Below are 17,280 nucleotides of genomic sequence, written 5' to 3' on the forward strand. Positions count from 1 at the left end.
AAACAAATTATTCAATATTCGTATTAAAATTGGCAACATATTAAACCGAACTGCTATTAATTATAAAGCAGCTGAGCTGAAAGGCGATACGGTTGGGAGCTGACCTGGGGGATCCGTCCGGCTGGAGCAGAGTGACTGACCTCTAAATCGCTAAGCGAGGGTACTGGCTGGCGCTACCGATTTTGCACGTAGACAAGCCATATTCGCGTGTGTGATTTTAGGTGTCGTGGGGACTGGTGGAATAGTCGAGCCGGAATTGGCATTTGAGTATCATACTTGAGAAATCTTGTGAACACTATTAGTCAACCATGCCTTCACTACAAAAGCAAAAACTAGCTCAAACTGATGTCAGCGAGAAAAGGGTGATTATGAGGTAAATTCCATTCCTATTTCCAGAACGCGAGAAGAACCTGGCCCAGGGCCAGGCCAGGCCAAGCCAGGCAGAAGTTAGAATGAGAATGAGAGCCTTGATTAAGTTGAAACAAGATAAGCTTGAATTTTGAAATTGATCTAATTCGTACCCACATGGGCCATTATCTTATTTGAGGCAATAGATTCTATTAAATTGTTAATGGATCTTGTCTTGTCTTGTCTTGGGTTAAGTCGGCATATGCAGACTTGCTTGCTGTACTCCGCCATCTAATCTGTAATCATGATCTAGACCTCTAAGCATGCTAAGTCTAATCACAATTAATGTCAAACTATATCGGATGTGTTTTGATTTGTTAATTAGTAGTACTTCTCATGCTTCTATGATTTGTTGGTAGGTGCCTGGTGCCATGCACCCTTTTTTCTGACTTGGTTGAACGGTTGACCTTGAAATGATTAAGGATGATGTTGGTGCAGGTGGTGGTGGTGCCGCTGCTGCTGATGTGTACGTATGTGGCTATGAATGATCAATGACAGAGCTACCAAGTCTCACGCATAATATGTGTGAGACTCAAGCATTTTGGACTCTTTCATCCCCTCAAATATCTGTCTCACGCAACTACCATAGCCTATCCCCTTATACATTGTACACAATGTCTGTGATCTCACTCAGATTCACAGAAAATCTCACGCATAGCTGGTCTTTGAACTTGGCATCTCTGTAATGATCTCCATCCCTCTTATCATCTCCACCTCTCATCTACCTCCACAGTTCCCATCATCTCCATCCCACTCACCATATCTCAATACCCCTCATCATCTCCATCCCTCCTTTATTTATCTCCACCCCTCATCAGCTCCATCTCTCTCATCATCTCCATAGACCATAGACCATACATGTACCTCCTGTCGTCTCCATCCTCCTTTCATCTCCATCCCTCAGAGATGCCAAGTTTAAAGACCAGCTATGCGTGAGATTTTCTGTGAATCTGAGTGAGATCACAGACATTGTGTACAATGTATATGGGGATAGGCTGTGATAGTTGCGTGAGACAGACATTTGAGGGGATGAACAAGAGTCCAAAATGCTTGAGTCTCAAGCATAATGCGTGAGACTTGGTAGCTCTGATCCCTCTTTTCATCCCTATAAACTCTCATCATCTCCACCCTTCTCATCATCTGCACCCCCTCATCTCTACCCCTTCATTGATCATCTATACTCCTCTCATGATTGATCATCATCTACATCCCCTCATCATCTTCATTCCTCTCATCTCCACTCCTATCATCTCCACCCCTCTCACCATCTCTTATTCCTCCCATTTATATGTCCATCTACAAAATTCAATGTAGGGCCACCAAAAATAAAATATGATTTTGGTGGCCTAATGAGCCACCACCAACAACAAAAATCAATGTGGAGCCATGACTTTACTGCGAGTTTTGCAGTGTAGTATTGTTAACAGTTAAGTTGGTCTTACTCTTCAGTCATAATCAGTGACCATGTTTTGAGTTTATTAACACATTCTAAAATAGTCCTTAATTCAAAATATGATTATGACTTTGGTAACGATAACCAAAATTACTAAATTCCATCTAGTTATAATTGATCTGTTTTAAAAAGTTGGGGATCAATTTTTTTTTATTCACCACTCACCAGATGCAGCACTGCAGCAGTATGAGCATCACAAAAATCTGATTTTGAGCATTTGTTTGATGGCATCTTTTTTTGAAAAGTGTCCAAAACTCTCTTGTATTATTAAACAAAAATAATCAGAATCTGTTAGGTCAAGAAGTAGCCAGGCAATTAAGTAACTGCAAAAAAATAGTAGGTCTAATAATCCATGAATCAAATCCATAACTTTAAGTTAGAATCAAGATAAAACAAGCGTATTAAACATTGCCAATACCAACCTCAAACGAATAAAAACAAAGGTTATTTCAGCACAGGGGGTACTAAGGGCAAGGTTTTTAGTTTATTGATCATGAGGCTGATATTATAAAAGAATGCAGGGCTCGACATTTCCGGTGGCCCAGGGCAAGCAAAAATGAGAGTTGGGCCACCACAATTATTTAAATAAAAGCCCACACTTGGGGGCCCAGTCGGGCTACCAAAGTTTAGACAAATTGCAATTTTTTTTTCTATTGTCCTAGGGCCACCAAACTTGCTTTGTGGGACTGCAAAATTATGATATTGATGATTTTGGTAGACTGATCGGGCCAGCCACAAAGAAAAAGAGTTAGTGTGGATCCTTGTTGATTGTTATCAAAACAATTCTAGAAATTATGGGCTCACCAGTCCAGAGAAGTAGGACAGTGATGATGAGGTATAAGAACATATAATTGCTGAAAGCTGCCAAACTGTTATAACTGAGTATAATTGCAGTAATCAGATAGAAATCGAATACATGTAAAAGAGGGCCAAATATACAAATAAGTCTCCTATACCACCGAAATATGTCAAAAATGTAAAAAGCAGCTCTAGAGAAAGAGTATGGTGAGTGATGAGGAAACAATTGTATTTTCATAATCAAAGAAATAGTATGTTTTATTATGGTTTTAGTATGATTTTAATTTTAATGCTATGGATTTTATTTTTATTTTCAGAGTTGATTTCAATGTTCCGCTGAAGGATGGCGTTATAACAAACAATCAGAGGTAAGTACTCTCCACTTGTGGCATTCCTGAATTTCTGGAAAACTCTGCCAGGAGAAGCAATAAGTTTTCTCATAACCCCCTAAAAGTTCATGAAGGTTTAATAAAAAAAAATTCAAAGGCCTCTTCCAGTTCACAAAGGTCACAAAAATGTCATGAAGCAATTTTCAAAGCAAAATTCTGACACCCCCCCCCCCTCCCCTCTCCTGGTAGATCATCAGCATTCTCAACTCCCCCGATGAAAATACTGCTTTTTCATAGCAACAGAACAAGTTAATCTACATTTTTAAAACCACTTTGGCATTTCCAAGTTACAAACTTTTGCTACATAAAAAGACAAATTCTTTGATAAATTTTTGTTGTTTGCAGGAGCATACATCTATTAAAAGATCAAAGCAATTTTGGACTAAATAGTGTATTGGATATTAATTCATCTACCCCCTGTATGACTGCTTTCAGTAATTGGACAAAGGGGCACCAAGACTGGAATCTGAACGGTCCAAAAGAATTACACTGATGTGCTATGCTACATATACATTGATCACACCTTTTCACTCCTCTCACAGTGTGAAAGTCCTGGTGAAAGTACAAATATTCTTTCTTTTCTTTATTTGTTTTTAAAAAATAAATTTGTATATCAGGATTGTAGGTGCTCTTCCAAGCATCAAGCATGCCCTAGATAATGGCGCCAAGTCTGTTGTACTTATGAGCCATCTTGGAAGACCTGATGGACGGCGACAGAGCAAATTCTCTCTCAAGCCAGCTGCTACGGAGCTCCAGAGACTTCTGGAAAGGTCAGTAGGGCCGCATTGTATAAAAGTTACTATTATGGTAACTTTATCCTCCAGTGGTAACTTGCATGGAATGTGTGACTTTGATTGGTTGTTTAGCCTTGTTACCATGGTAGTTACCATTGAATGGCAGAGTTACCATTTAAATCAAAAATTTTATTTAACAGGACCCAGGTTATCGTTTTAAACTTCCTTGCTCCTTTTGTCATTCCAATTCTTTTGTATCGTCAATATTAAACAAGTTTTTTAATAAAGTCAAGAAGCACAACTTAATACTAATTCATCATCGAAATTTTCAGGGGTCTTCTACTTTCTGAGGGATATTGATGATGAGTAAAGGGAGAGAGGGAGCTGAATCTTTGGGAAATAAATTCTAATTGAAAAGAGTGGGGTAAGAAATAAGTTGAACTCATTTGATTTTATTGGTCATGGTTTCTTCAATATACAGACAATGTAAGGTGATAAAAAACAAGTTTCACTATGCGAGAGGTACAGATGCTTCTTTATGATTTCCTTGAATGGTCATTGAATAATTAAAAAAAATCCAGTAAATGTTGCATTGCAAACTCAATAAAAACATTTTTTTAGGATTACACTTGAAAGAGAAAGAGTGGTTAGAGTATGTGATGAAATATAATGAATAATGGGAAATGCGGAAAGAATGAGATCAGACTCAACGGTAACTTCATCACCACTTGCTCTACCTTATTTAATTTTTATTATGCCGTTATGTCATACAGAAGCATTTATTTTTGTTGTCAACTATACGAATGAATTATTTAGTAGTAAAGCAAGTTTAATTATGTGCATAATTCTGTCAATTTCCAGGGATGTGAAATTCCTGTCTGATTGTGTTGGAGCAGAAGTCGAAGCTGCTTGTGCCGATCCCGCCCCTGGTTCCGTCATCCTCCTTGAGAATCTCCGCTTCCACATTGAAGAAGAGGGCAAAGGGGTTGACGAGTCCGGCAATAAGGTAGAATTTCTCTCTGACACGTTTCTTTGATTTGAGGCTAAAAAAAGTCCAGGGGGCATTTCGTAAAGCTGTTCAAAAGTTAAGAGTGACTTTAAGAATGACTGGTGATCCTTTCTCGTGGTAAATGATATTCACTATTAAATGTTCATTGGTGTTTATTTAATGCCCTAGAAAGTTTCACCAGTCAAAGAACAGCTTTATGAAACACCCATCAGGGGTTCAGTTAAATGTGTTCCAAATTGCTAATTTGGCGATAGTATTGATTGGAGTGTTCATGTATCAAAAAGTGTCATTTTCTAAGTTTTAGCTTTAATTTCTTATGAATCAAAATTAATTGATAATGGTTGTTAAAGTGCAGTGTGTATGGAGGTGTATTATCATACATGTTAAGGCCACCGCACACCTTACGACCCGACTGGTCGGCGACTGGCTTGCGACTGGGTGAGGAGAAATAAATCGCAAGGCAGTCATAAGCCTCGACACCGCACACCTTGCGATCCGATCTGCGACTCATGCATGCGCTTTTTGCTATTTGGCATAGCATCTGAGAAATTGCGCTTACTACTGCGTATGCGCGTTGTTTATCATAAAACGCGTTATGCAACTCTGCTGTCTGATTGGCTGGAGGTTGGATTAAGCTTGCGATCCAGTCTTAAGGATTCGACATGTCAAATCCTTCCAATTTTCCTTGCGACTTGTCTCTGACCGGTCTGTGACTCTCAAGCTGACAAGAGCTGTGACGTCACATCTCCCCTCACCCAGTCGCAAGCCAGTCGGCGACCGGTCGGGTCGTAAGGTGTGCGGTGGCCATTATATATACATGTATCAAAACAATGTCTCTCCGTTTAACTGAGATATATGTTAAACCGAATCAAAATTGAAAAGGCGTAACAAAACCATTTTGTGTGGGGCATGTTCAAGACACATGGCCCTCTACTTTTTGGGGCTTAGACATGGCACCACATTATTCATTTTTTTCTTTGGGAGGCGAGGTGTTGTGACACAATGATCATTCTCCCCTGGATAATAAGGGTATCTTGCCTGACTCCACCCTAGTGTTTATTACTATTTTTTGTGATCAACAGGTTAAAGCGAACCCTGATGCAGTGAAGACATTTTGTGATTCCCTGTCGAAACTCGGAGACGTCTATGTCAATGATGCATTCGGTACAGCACATAGAGCTCACAGGTATTGCCTGGTTTCACAAAGTTTAACAGTGATCATGGAGCAAGATTTTACGATTGACTGCATTGGTCCTGTGTACAATCAATCATTAAACTCCAGCATGTCATCAAATCGTTAAGCTTTGTCTTACGGGAGATTTGATTGAGAAACAAAAATTTTCTGGGCTTAGTTTGGTAGGAGCCCAATTTTGTACCATTTGTGGTTTTCATATATAATCCCTTCTACTTAGCCTCTTGTAAATGCAGCTCACTAAATATTCCTTAATTCTTTCCTCGAGGTGAAAAAAAGCATTTTCTAAAATGCCCTCCCAATCTCTTTGTAAACCTGTAAAGAAATAAATATCAAATGCATCAATTTATATATGGGGTAGGACCTTGTTTCAATGGCAACGACATTTCACATGCTGTTTTAGTAGGTGGATTTCATTGGTCATGGTTATCAGTAATCTGTTCTTAATTAGAATGGAGAAAATGAACACATGGGAAAACTGGGCTAATATATGAACTTGAATCTTAACATTCAAGTGGTTTGCAATGTTGAACAATATTGCTAAAAAAAATATTCTGAGATGACAGAGATTCTTTGTGCATTTATAATAAAATACATTTATTATGTGGGATGAGACCATCTAGCTAGACCCATTAAGTTATGGTCACAATTTTCCGGCATTACAAAGTTTATTCAGGCAGAGTTAGTGGTCTTACAAGCCAAAAGTGAAGAAACAGCAATATAATGATAATCTGACATTAGCAAATCTTTGAAAATAAACTAATATTTATCTAATATAAGAACTTTTGCTGTAAATTGTGCAAATAAATTCAGATTAAAGATGGAAAAGATTGCAAGTTCAATTCCTCTTTGCATGGAGTCATTTTATTAACACTTTTTATTTGAAATTAGTGGTGGATGGAAGCAGTGATTTTCATGATGAGTGGTGGTCAGAAATCTTTTGTGCTGGTTGGGCCCAACCACTGCTGTCCACTGTGGCTATAACACTGGATGGGACTAGATGGAAAGTAGACAAAGTGACTGTAGACCAAGCGGCAATTTACCTCATTGAGTGATTTCAAGTTCGGTGTTGACCTTTTGGTGTTGGTGATTGGTCAATTTTTACATGAGTATAACACCAAAAATAAAATGGAGATGGTCCTGAAAAGTCACTCACTAATTTTGTAGATGTCAATAATGTGATCTGGATCAGTTTTACAAACTCGGAATAGATTTTGGAGCTAGGGGAAGCAATCAAATTCCAACACTAATGCCAACACTGGACTTGAAATCACCCATTGTCTCTGTGTTTGTCCTGATGACAGTTCCATGGTGGGTGTGAAGCTGAACCCGCGTGCAGCAGGGTTCCTGATGGAGAAAGAGCTGGATTACTTTGCTAAGGCACTGGAAACTCCAGCAAGGCCGTTCTTGGCCATCCTTGGAGGGTAAGTGGAACCCAAATATTTTCATTTCATTTATCTTCTTATCGCTAAAGGAGTTGAAATAGTTTTTATGCTTCTGAGCCTCGTCTCTCTGCTGGAATCCCATGCAGCGTCTTTTCCTCACTAATCCTCTTCAAGTGTTGACAAAACAACAATGAATGTGACACAGATAGATGTTTGATTTTACCCACTATTTTTATAAGAATATATTCATGGAATGCCTGCCCCCTCCTGTTTTCTTTGTTGAATCTCTAGAGCCAAGGTTAAGGATAAGATCCAGCTGATTGAGAATCTCCTGGACAAAGTAAATGAGATGGCCATCGTTGGTGGAATGGCATTCACCTTCCTCAAGGTGCTCAAAGACATGAAGGTAAGCTCATTGTATTATGTGGTTTGGATCAGTTGGGAAATTCATTACATATACATTGCATTCAATGATATAAACGAAATTTAAGATTGAAAAAATTAACAGAAATATATAAGTATCTGTTGAGTATCTGTGTTTATAAAAAGCATGGCTATGTTATTATGTCCATGACTAGTCTTTAACAGATCTTCTGATTATTATTGTACACCATTTCCTTCGCAATATGTATTGTTTCTGATGATATGCCTTACCTGGGGGTTTTGATTATCAGCTTAATAATCAGCATTATCCAACACTCTTCAGCCTTTTTCAGCTCGTTTATTTGTGATCAGTCACATCCCTGATATTTGATAATAAGTGTGCATTATTATACATACAACACATAAGATAAATAATAACTGAGATTTGTTCACCTCAGATTGGCAACTCTCTATTTGATGAGGAGGGGTCCAAAATAATCAACAGATTGATGGAGAAGGCCCAAAAGAATGGTGTTCAAATTCATCTGCCGGTAGACTTTATTACGGGTAACAAGTTTGCTGAAGATGCTGAAGTGGGAAACGCTAGCATCTCTTCTGGAATCCCTGATGGATGGATGGTGAGTGCTGCTTGTCTTGAAATCATTTCTAATCAAACATTTTAGTCTGCATAAATTAAATAATCGCACAAGTCAATGTAATTTTTCAGACCTCGTATGTATTTTTGTTACCATGTGAAATATAGCAGTATTGATGTATATGGATAATTAAGATATGACTATCTGTTTTGTGTAAAAGGGTCTGGACTGTGGACCAGAGAGTGTGAAATCCTTTAACGAGGCAGTTGCCCGGGCCAAGTTGATCGTTTGGAATGGGTAAGTTCTGTTGTTGTAGGGGGTGGTGTTCAACACAAATTCATTGAAACTTGGTCATGATTGTTGTAGGTAAAAATTAAGTCATGCCTTGTCCTGAGCTGCCGATGCCAATTGGGGGAAAATCCTATTCTTTATTAAGATTGAATGAATAAGCTTTATATAGAATTTAAGAAGAAACAATCTCTCAAAGAAATCTATTTAATTTTGGTGTAGGATAATGATATTTTACTGAGTCCCCTGTCTGCTATTGACCATGAATTAAAGTTGTATGTCAGTTTTCGAGTGCTGTGTATGTGCACTGTATCCAAAGTGAATTAAGAAAGATATGGTGAATGAAATCTTTGAAATGTTAAATACAACATGACGTCTGATGAGATTTAAAAATTGAGTTTTTCACATGATTTCTGTATCTTATCCCTTCTGAATTTGCACATTAGACCTGTTGGGGTATTTGAGTTTGAAAAGTTTAGCACAGGAACCAAATCTGTAATGAATGCTGTAGTGGAGGCCACAAAGAAGGGAACAACAACTATCATAGGTAAGTTGAACTGAAAGTGTTCCATCCTTCCGTACCCTTTTTTCCATCAACCAATTCATTCATTCGTTTGTTTGTTTGTTCATCTGTTCCTTCGATAGTTTGTTTGTTCATTCATTCACTATTACATTCACACATTCCTTCTTTCCTTCATTCATTCATTCATTCATCCATCCATCCATCCATTCATCTTTTGATTGATTGGCTAGTTGATTAGTTTACTGATTGATTCATTTATTAGTGGTTGATTGATTGATTGATCGATTGTGATTGATTATTTGATTCTTTCATTTAATCACTCATTCATTCATTTATCAATCCATCCATTCATTCATTGTCCGTCCACCCACCAACCCATCCATCCGTCCACCCACCCACTAACCCATCCATTCAGTCATTCAGTTATTTTTGACATTTTTGTTCCTCTGCTCAAGATCCTCTGACCCTTATTCTGAACTTTGAAGTCATGGTTTTGGTTTAACTATGGATAACCAATCATGACACAAGGATCTTTTTGTCAACACATTTGTGTTCAATTCTTTTTAAAATGTTTGTAGTAATTAATTTCCTTCATCATTATTAAGAAAAGAACAGGATTATGGATAACATTAGTAATTTGCTGGCTTCCTATACTTTTGCCACAAAATTATACCATGACCCAAGATTAAGTTAAGCAGAATATTGTCCTTTGGGTTTACAGTGCATCCCAACATAAACATTCAGTCAGCGTGGGTCCAATTTAAATAAAGCCTGCCAACAAAACATTCAAAGTTTTATAGCCAAATTTACAATCAGCCAATCACTTCTACATATGAGGCGCTTCTGTTTAAAAAATAGCCCTGAAAGCATTTCTATTCAGTCCTTCTTAATTTCCTTTATAATTCTTGAATAGCGCTTTGAGCACTCTACAGAGTGGATTTGGCACTATAAAAGTCCATTATATTATTATAGTTGTTGTCACTGGCATACAATTGATAGTATTAGTAACCAAGGTTCAAACACCTTCACAGGAGCCAATCCTGGGGCGTAGGTCCATGTCTGAATCTGTATCTGAATCCATGGGGGGGGGCTGGGATTAATGGTCAGAACTATTGTAATACGTTATTGTCTTTGAAATTAAAAAATGTATATATATTTTTGTTGTGACAGGCGGAGGTGATACTGCAACGTGTGCAGCAAAGTACAATACTGAGCATCTCGTCAGTCATGTCAGTACTGGAGGCGGGGCTAGTCTAGAGCTCTTGGAAGGTACGTTGTATAGAAAGCCATAGACTGCAGTTATAGACGTGGTTGTATCCACAGGCCCCGATTTGTAGGAAATATAGACTGGAGCGGTATGCTGAGAATTAGATCATCTGCTAGTAGACCAATTACATACGAAACAGCAACCATGCCTGGAATATCCGAGCTGTCTGCAATTATGAGAGCTCTCATCCTTCGGTGAATTTACCTGGAATTCTAGAATAGTTCAACATCAACTTTTAGTGGACTTGAGGGGGGAGGGGGCGTGGATGCAAGCAAGATGCACCCCACCTACATTGTATACTGGTATTATGAGAATCACCCATTGCCATTTGCTCCCTCTCTATTCTCAAATTGGTCAGAGGCATGAAATTCAAGTGTGTTTTCAATTTTTTTTTTTTTCAATTTATTATTTTACATTTTCAACAGAAGAACAAAGTAATGTGATCAAAATAGTTACAATGAACTTATACAGATAAAATAAATTCAGACATGTAAAGTATATGATATTTATCTATAAGGAGTAAAACAAAACAGAATATTATATATAAGTAAATATCATAACCATTATAAAATGAAATTCTGTGAAAATGGAGGGATCCACTAAAAAGCAGTGCTTGTATTGTGTGGACCCCTCTAAATAATTATTTTAGAATTGCCTACGAAGACAGACAAGGTGACAAAACAGAGAACAGCAAGACAAAAAACAATAAACCAATTGAAGCACACACAAACGTAATGAAAATAAAAATGGAAAAGAGATAAAGAAAGATAATAGAGCAGGATTTCAACGCGCGGATAATATAACCAAAAGAAAAAGGAAAATAAGTTGAGGCATGAAATGGTGAATTTAATGATAAAATTATTTAAAATTGAGTAAATGATGACCTGTATGATTTCAGAAAATTATTTTTAAGTCTCATTTTATAAGAACAGAGGGATGGGCTTTTAATGATATCTTCCCTAAGGGAGTTTCAGATTCTCGTATATAAATGTTTTTTTTAGCTAATAATGTTTTTAAAAGAGGTAAATGGAACTCATTAGACTGTCTCGTAGGGTAATGATGAAATGAACGATTTTGAGGGAACATTGAATCAAACATGTGAAGAAGTGAATTGTTATCATATTTGTACATAAATTGGCCGAAGTGAAACAGATATAGATCATTTATTTTTAGCAGCTTGTTTTCGGCAAACAATGGGTCTGTGTGTAAAAGAAATGAAAAATGGTTGATTATACGGAGAGACTTCTTTTGTAATAAAATAAGTCTGTTTAATAAAACTTGGTGGGTATTGCCCCAAACAAGAATACCGTAGTTCAAATATGGTAAGATTAAAGAAGAATAAAGCATTAATAAAGTTTGTGGAGGAAAATGAAATTTCAGTTTATTTATTATGCCGATGTTGCATGAAATCACTTGGTAAATATTTTCAATGTGATATTTCCACGAAAGTTTGTTATTGACAGTTATACCTAGGAACGAAACAACTTCTAATGGGGTATCATCAAACACAATGTTTGCAGGCAGTGTGCCTATGGAGTTACTTAATAACATGTATTTGTTTTGTTTTTTTAGATTAAGGGATAGTTTGTTAGCTCTTATCCACTGAGTAACCTTTTCTAGCGCAGAATTTACTATATCTAGTAGTGTTTTTGTCTCACCTGCGTAGCAGAGTGAGGCTATAGGCGCCGCTTTTCCGACGACGGCGGCGGCGGCCTCAACACCAAATCTTAACCTGAGGTTAAGTTTTTGAAATGACAGCATAACTTAGAAAGTATATGGACCTAGTTAATGAAACTTGGCCATAAGGTCAATCAAGTATTACTGAAGAACATCCTGCTGAGTTTCATGTCACATGACCAAGGTCAAAGGTCATTTAGGGTCAATGAACTTAGACCATGTTGGGGGAATCAACATCAAAATCTTAACCTAAGGTTAAGTTTTTGAAATGTCATCATAACTTAGAAAATGTATGGACCTAGTTCATGAAACTTGGACATAAGATTAATCAAGTATCACTGAACATCCTGCATGAGTTTCATGTCACATGACCAAGGTCAAAGGTCATTTAGGGTCAATGAACTTTGGCCAAATGGGGGTATTTGTTGAATTACCATCATAACTTTGAAAGTGTGTTGGTCTAGTTCATAAACTTGGACGTAAGAGTAATCAAGTATCACTGAACATCCTGTGCGCATTTTAGGTCACATGACCAAGGTCAAAGGTCAATGAACTTTGGCCATAATGGGGGTATCTGTTGAATTACCATCATAACTTTGAAAGTTTATGGATCTGACTCGTTAAACTTGGACATAAGAGTAATCAAGTATCACTGAACATCCTGTGCAAGTTTCAGGTCACATGATCAAGGTCAAAGGTCATGTAAGGTCAATGAACTTTGGCCACGTTGGGGGCATTTGTTGAATTACCATCATATCTCTGTAAGTGTATTGGTCTAGTTCATAAAACGTGGAAATAAGAGTAACCAAGTATCACTGAATATCTTGTGCGAGTTATAGTAGTTTTCAAAATCAGCACTGCTGCTATATTGAAACTCGTGATGCAGGTGAGACTGCCAGAGGCATTCCACTTGTTGGATTTTTATGAGAATAAAAAAGATTAGAATCGTCGGCAAAAAATATGAACGAAAGAATATCGGATGAATTACAAAAATCATTAATGTAAATGATAAATAATAAAGGACCTAACAGACTTCCCTGTGGGACTCCGCAATTTATATTTTGCATATTGGATGTATAGTAGTTTAATGTTACGTACTGACGTCTATTGGATAAGTAGCTCCTGAACCACTCGAAGGCCTTTCCATGCACCCCATAGTGAGCGAATTTACGTAATAATATATTGTGATTGATTGTGTCGAAGGCCTTAGAGAAGTCCAGGAAGATACCCACCATGTGTGAAGAGTTGTCGAGAGCATGTGCCACTTTGTCAATGAAATTCAATAAGGCATGTTCAGTATTATGTGTTTTTGTAAAACCGAACTGGTAATCGGAGAAAATATTGTGTGCTTTCAAAAAGTTAATAGTTCTATTGTAAACAACCTTCTCTAAAATTTTTGACTTGGAGGACAATAAGGAAATAGGTCAGTAATTATTGACATTAAGCTTATCATCTTTTTTGAGAAGAGGTATTACTTTACCTCTTTTCATGTTGTTGGGGACTTGACCATTTTGCAATGAAAGGTTAAAAATATACACCAAAGGATTAACAATAGAGGAAATTGCACCCTTCAAAATAAAATTGTTGATATCATCATAGCCAGGACTTTTTTTGTTATTCAAACTAGACACAATATCGATAATTTCTTGTTCAACAACAGGTGTAAAGAATATAGAATTTGTATTAGGTATGCCCAGATAATCAGAAAAGTGCTTGTTCGAAGGATGGACTTCATGGGCTAAGTTTTCCCCTATAGAGGAAAAATAGTTTTTAAAAATATTGGCAATACTTTCAGAGTCTTCAACAATTTGATTATTATCCCTTATTTTAGTTACATGTATGCTTGTTTTGTTATTTGATAAATTCATGGCTTGTTTTAAAATCTTCCATGTACCTTGCATGTCGTTCTTATATAAATGTAATTGTTTTGTAAAATATCTTTTCTTTGTTAGTCGTATTGTTTTAGTCAAAATATTTTTGTATCTAGAATACTTAATTTCAGCTCGCTTGCTTGGTTTTGAGAATTCATCTAGCTTTGTTGTTGTGGTATTCTGTGCTCTGTTGTTTACCAATTTGTAACAAATTTTCTGCTTTCTTTTGCATCATATTCCATACAGGCAAGAACCTACCAGGTATTGCTGCACTGTCCGACGTCTGACTACCTCCATCACCCATTCCTACCAGTGCACTTTGACCTGATGCCATAGATCCATATTGGTGGCAGCAGTGGGATTCATATCGAATATATTAGCTGGCCGATGCAATGCCAGGCAAGGTTGTATTTTGTGGCAGCCCTCAACATTATTGTTTTCCTCTTCCTGAACTGGTTGTAATTTATACCTCTTCTATTATACGCATTTCCATCCGGTCTGGTGTTTCATGAAAATTACGAGTGACTTCACGCATTACATTTTCTGTTGAAAATCATAGTTTGTAATCCACCAAAACAAATATTCGGCAGGGATGGGGACTACTGATAGTGACTGATTAAGTATTTGTATCTGTCCTCGTTTGATGATTGCTTCAATAACTTGATGTGCATGCATGCAACCCAGAAGGTTTTCTGTGAGGTGATTAGCTAGTGTTTGAGTGTTTTCCTACACTTTGAAAAACTGTCAGTCCAAATGTATAACTGTTTTTTTTTTCAATTATACATTGTACTCTTTTTTATCCTTTTATTTCTAAAATAAAGTAAAATGGTAAAATTGTAATGTTTGTACCCAAATATATAGATGTCTAAGGAAGAGGTTGTACAATGTTAAATTGAAATACATTTTATATTTTAGATATATTGAGTGTAATAATTGTAATATCACCAGTATTTCTGGTACTGTGAACTACAAAGATTTTATTTTTTAACAGCTTGTTTTATAATTACATGGTTGAAAGAGATTGCAAAGCAGTCACACTATGACGAGATTCATATTCCTTAAAGAAATCAGTTTGGTAATCTGATCTATTCTCATGATAAAGTATTGTTCCTTTTAATAAATCTCAAATTCTGTGTCGTATGCTCATAAAGATAAGGCTTGTCAGGGTATATTTCAAACAAGATTGTCTTGTATATTACAAATCAGTTTCCCCGAGCTAAAGTTTGAAGGGCAAGCCTTCCCGATTGGTAGAAGTATAAATATTATATGTTCTTCCTCAACTGATTAAATTTTACTTTATTTTTGTTTGTTAGTCATGCCATTGTTTTTTGAGTTGGTTAATACTTAGTATTCCACAGTAAATACATCAGTTATGTTAGCAAGTGATGTTTTATTGTAAGAGAACATATATTTTAGTGTCAGTTTTATGCATCAAAGATGTGTGATTTCATTGTTTGTGCAAAGCACAAATGTCACCATAATCAAGCCACCATAACATCATTTTGTAATACTGCCTAAGTTCTTGGTTATCTGGGGAATTTTGTTTAGTGGGATTATGTTTGGTTATGTGCAGGTAGGCTGTGGATTTTATTTTTTGAATAATTTGCTTAGTGTTAAGTATATTAATGAATATGAATCCTACAGAGAAGGGGCCGGTTTCATATAACTGGTTATAATACCAAATTTGCAATAACAGTTTAGAGCTAATTAGATCATGTGATTTGATTGACTGATTGTAAACTTGATATAGTAATTTTGCATTTGTTATTAAAGCCACTCTTTTTATGAAACCGGACCCAGAAATGAAACTATGGTGTGGTGTGTAGAAGAGATATATCATAATAAATGTGAAATTATATGAAAATATAGGATGTTTTTAATTGATTTCTTCTTCGCATGATAGTGTATCCCTGTAAATAAGTTATTAGTACTGTAATTTAACTCTCCAGCAGAAAGAAGAAAATATAATGAAAATGAAATATTGATAGAGAAGACCTACATTCATAATAATAATATGAATTATTACCCGTATCAGACATCTGAGCTGGTCATTTACAAAACCGTATTACTCTAGATTCATAAATATCGGGAAGGGATAGGTATATTATTTGTATTTTCCTCAGTCTCAATGCGCATATTTACTTTGCATGCAGAGACAAAGCAAAATATACCATTGTATTTTCCCTGGTCTCTCATTCGGGCATTTAAAGATGCGTATAAAGAGATACTCTTCATAAGGATCTGCGCACCAACAATATACGTCATAATAATGACATCACTGGATCCGAGCGCTTGCAAGTAGGTCATAATGGTAAAGTGCAGAGCCTAGACCCTGATATTAACATGACACAAATATCACACAATAGAACTCTTTTTTTAAAAGAAATATTCCCATTATCATGATTTTTGCTCTAGATATCTGATTTGGATGATAATAAAGATATTGACTAGCTCTTTTTTCGGGGAACATCAAATATATTGACCTTAAATGACCCATATTGCCCTCATCTAAAGACTCGGGCCAATATGATTCTTTTGCTGGCAATATATTTGATGTTCCCCTCAAGGCTAGTCAATATTATATAAATATAAATTCCATAAAGTGTGTACATATGATCCATTGTATGTGGGACTTTCCTGAAAAAATTTGCCTCAGTGTTCCAGTTCATATAAAAAGTTTGGTGACACAACATATGCTGCTTTGACAACTGCTCTTTATTTTTATTTTGTCTAAGATGTAGTTTTTGGGTTAGGGTTGCAATAGGGTTTGATGTTAGGTTTAAGATAGGGTATAGTGTTACATCCAGGGTTGAAGTTAGTCATTTGATTAGTGCGTTGCATTTATTGAGCAATTGTTGCCGGAGCAAATGTTGTGGAAACAAAAGTTGTAATGCTCTCAAATAAATAAATAATAATATATAGCACACATACCTATCTTGTTAAGTGCTCAAGGTGCTCCCATATGGCTGGCTGAGCTAGTCTACCAATTCTGGTGCTCACAGCTTTTTGAAGAATTACTTCCTGCTAGTACCCATTTATGTACCTCACCTGAATTGAGTGCAGCACAATGTGGATAAATCATGGTTTCGGAAGTTCATGAAGTCAAAGTAAAAATGCAGAAGAATTGTCTGTGGGGGGGGGGGGTACGTGGCATTACCAACATTTTGATCCTCTCAGTATGGAATTTTTCTTTGTGATAATATATCTGGCATGCCCGGTTTTTTTCCAGGAGTTACCCTGTTTCGGAGATTTTTTTATCAACCAGCAAAAGAGGAGCACCCCATTTTTCCATTTATTTAAGATAAAAAATAAATCGGCCCATGTACA

At 36.6% G+C, this 17,280-nt stretch overlaps 1 protein-coding gene across 1 annotated transcript; it reads left to right on the top strand.

Annotated features, from left to right (window-relative positions):
* The first annotated feature begins 96 nt into the window (after window positions 1–96).
* On the top strand, window positions 97–15,818 carry LOC121413556 (probable phosphoglycerate kinase). The gene is made up of 12 exons (XM_041606418.1): window positions 97–373; window positions 2,977–3,027; window positions 3,666–3,818; window positions 4,644–4,788; window positions 5,874–5,977; window positions 7,288–7,407; window positions 7,660–7,774; window positions 8,190–8,369; window positions 8,548–8,624; window positions 9,062–9,162; window positions 10,309–10,407; window positions 14,200–15,818. The coding sequence occupies exons 1-12, from the start codon at window positions 309–311 to the stop codon at window positions 14,238–14,240; spliced, it is 1,251 nt and encodes a 416-aa protein (XP_041462352.1). The 5' UTR covers window positions 97–308; the 3' UTR covers window positions 14,241–15,818.
* The last annotated feature ends 1,462 nt before the right edge of the window (window positions 15,819–17,280 follow it).

Source organism: Lytechinus variegatus, chromosome 1 (genome assembly GCF_018143015.1).
Source record: "Lytechinus variegatus isolate NC3 chromosome 1, Lvar_3.0, whole genome shotgun sequence".
In the NCBI taxonomy this organism is placed as follows: domain Eukaryota; kingdom Metazoa; phylum Echinodermata; class Echinoidea; order Temnopleuroida; family Toxopneustidae; genus Lytechinus; species Lytechinus variegatus.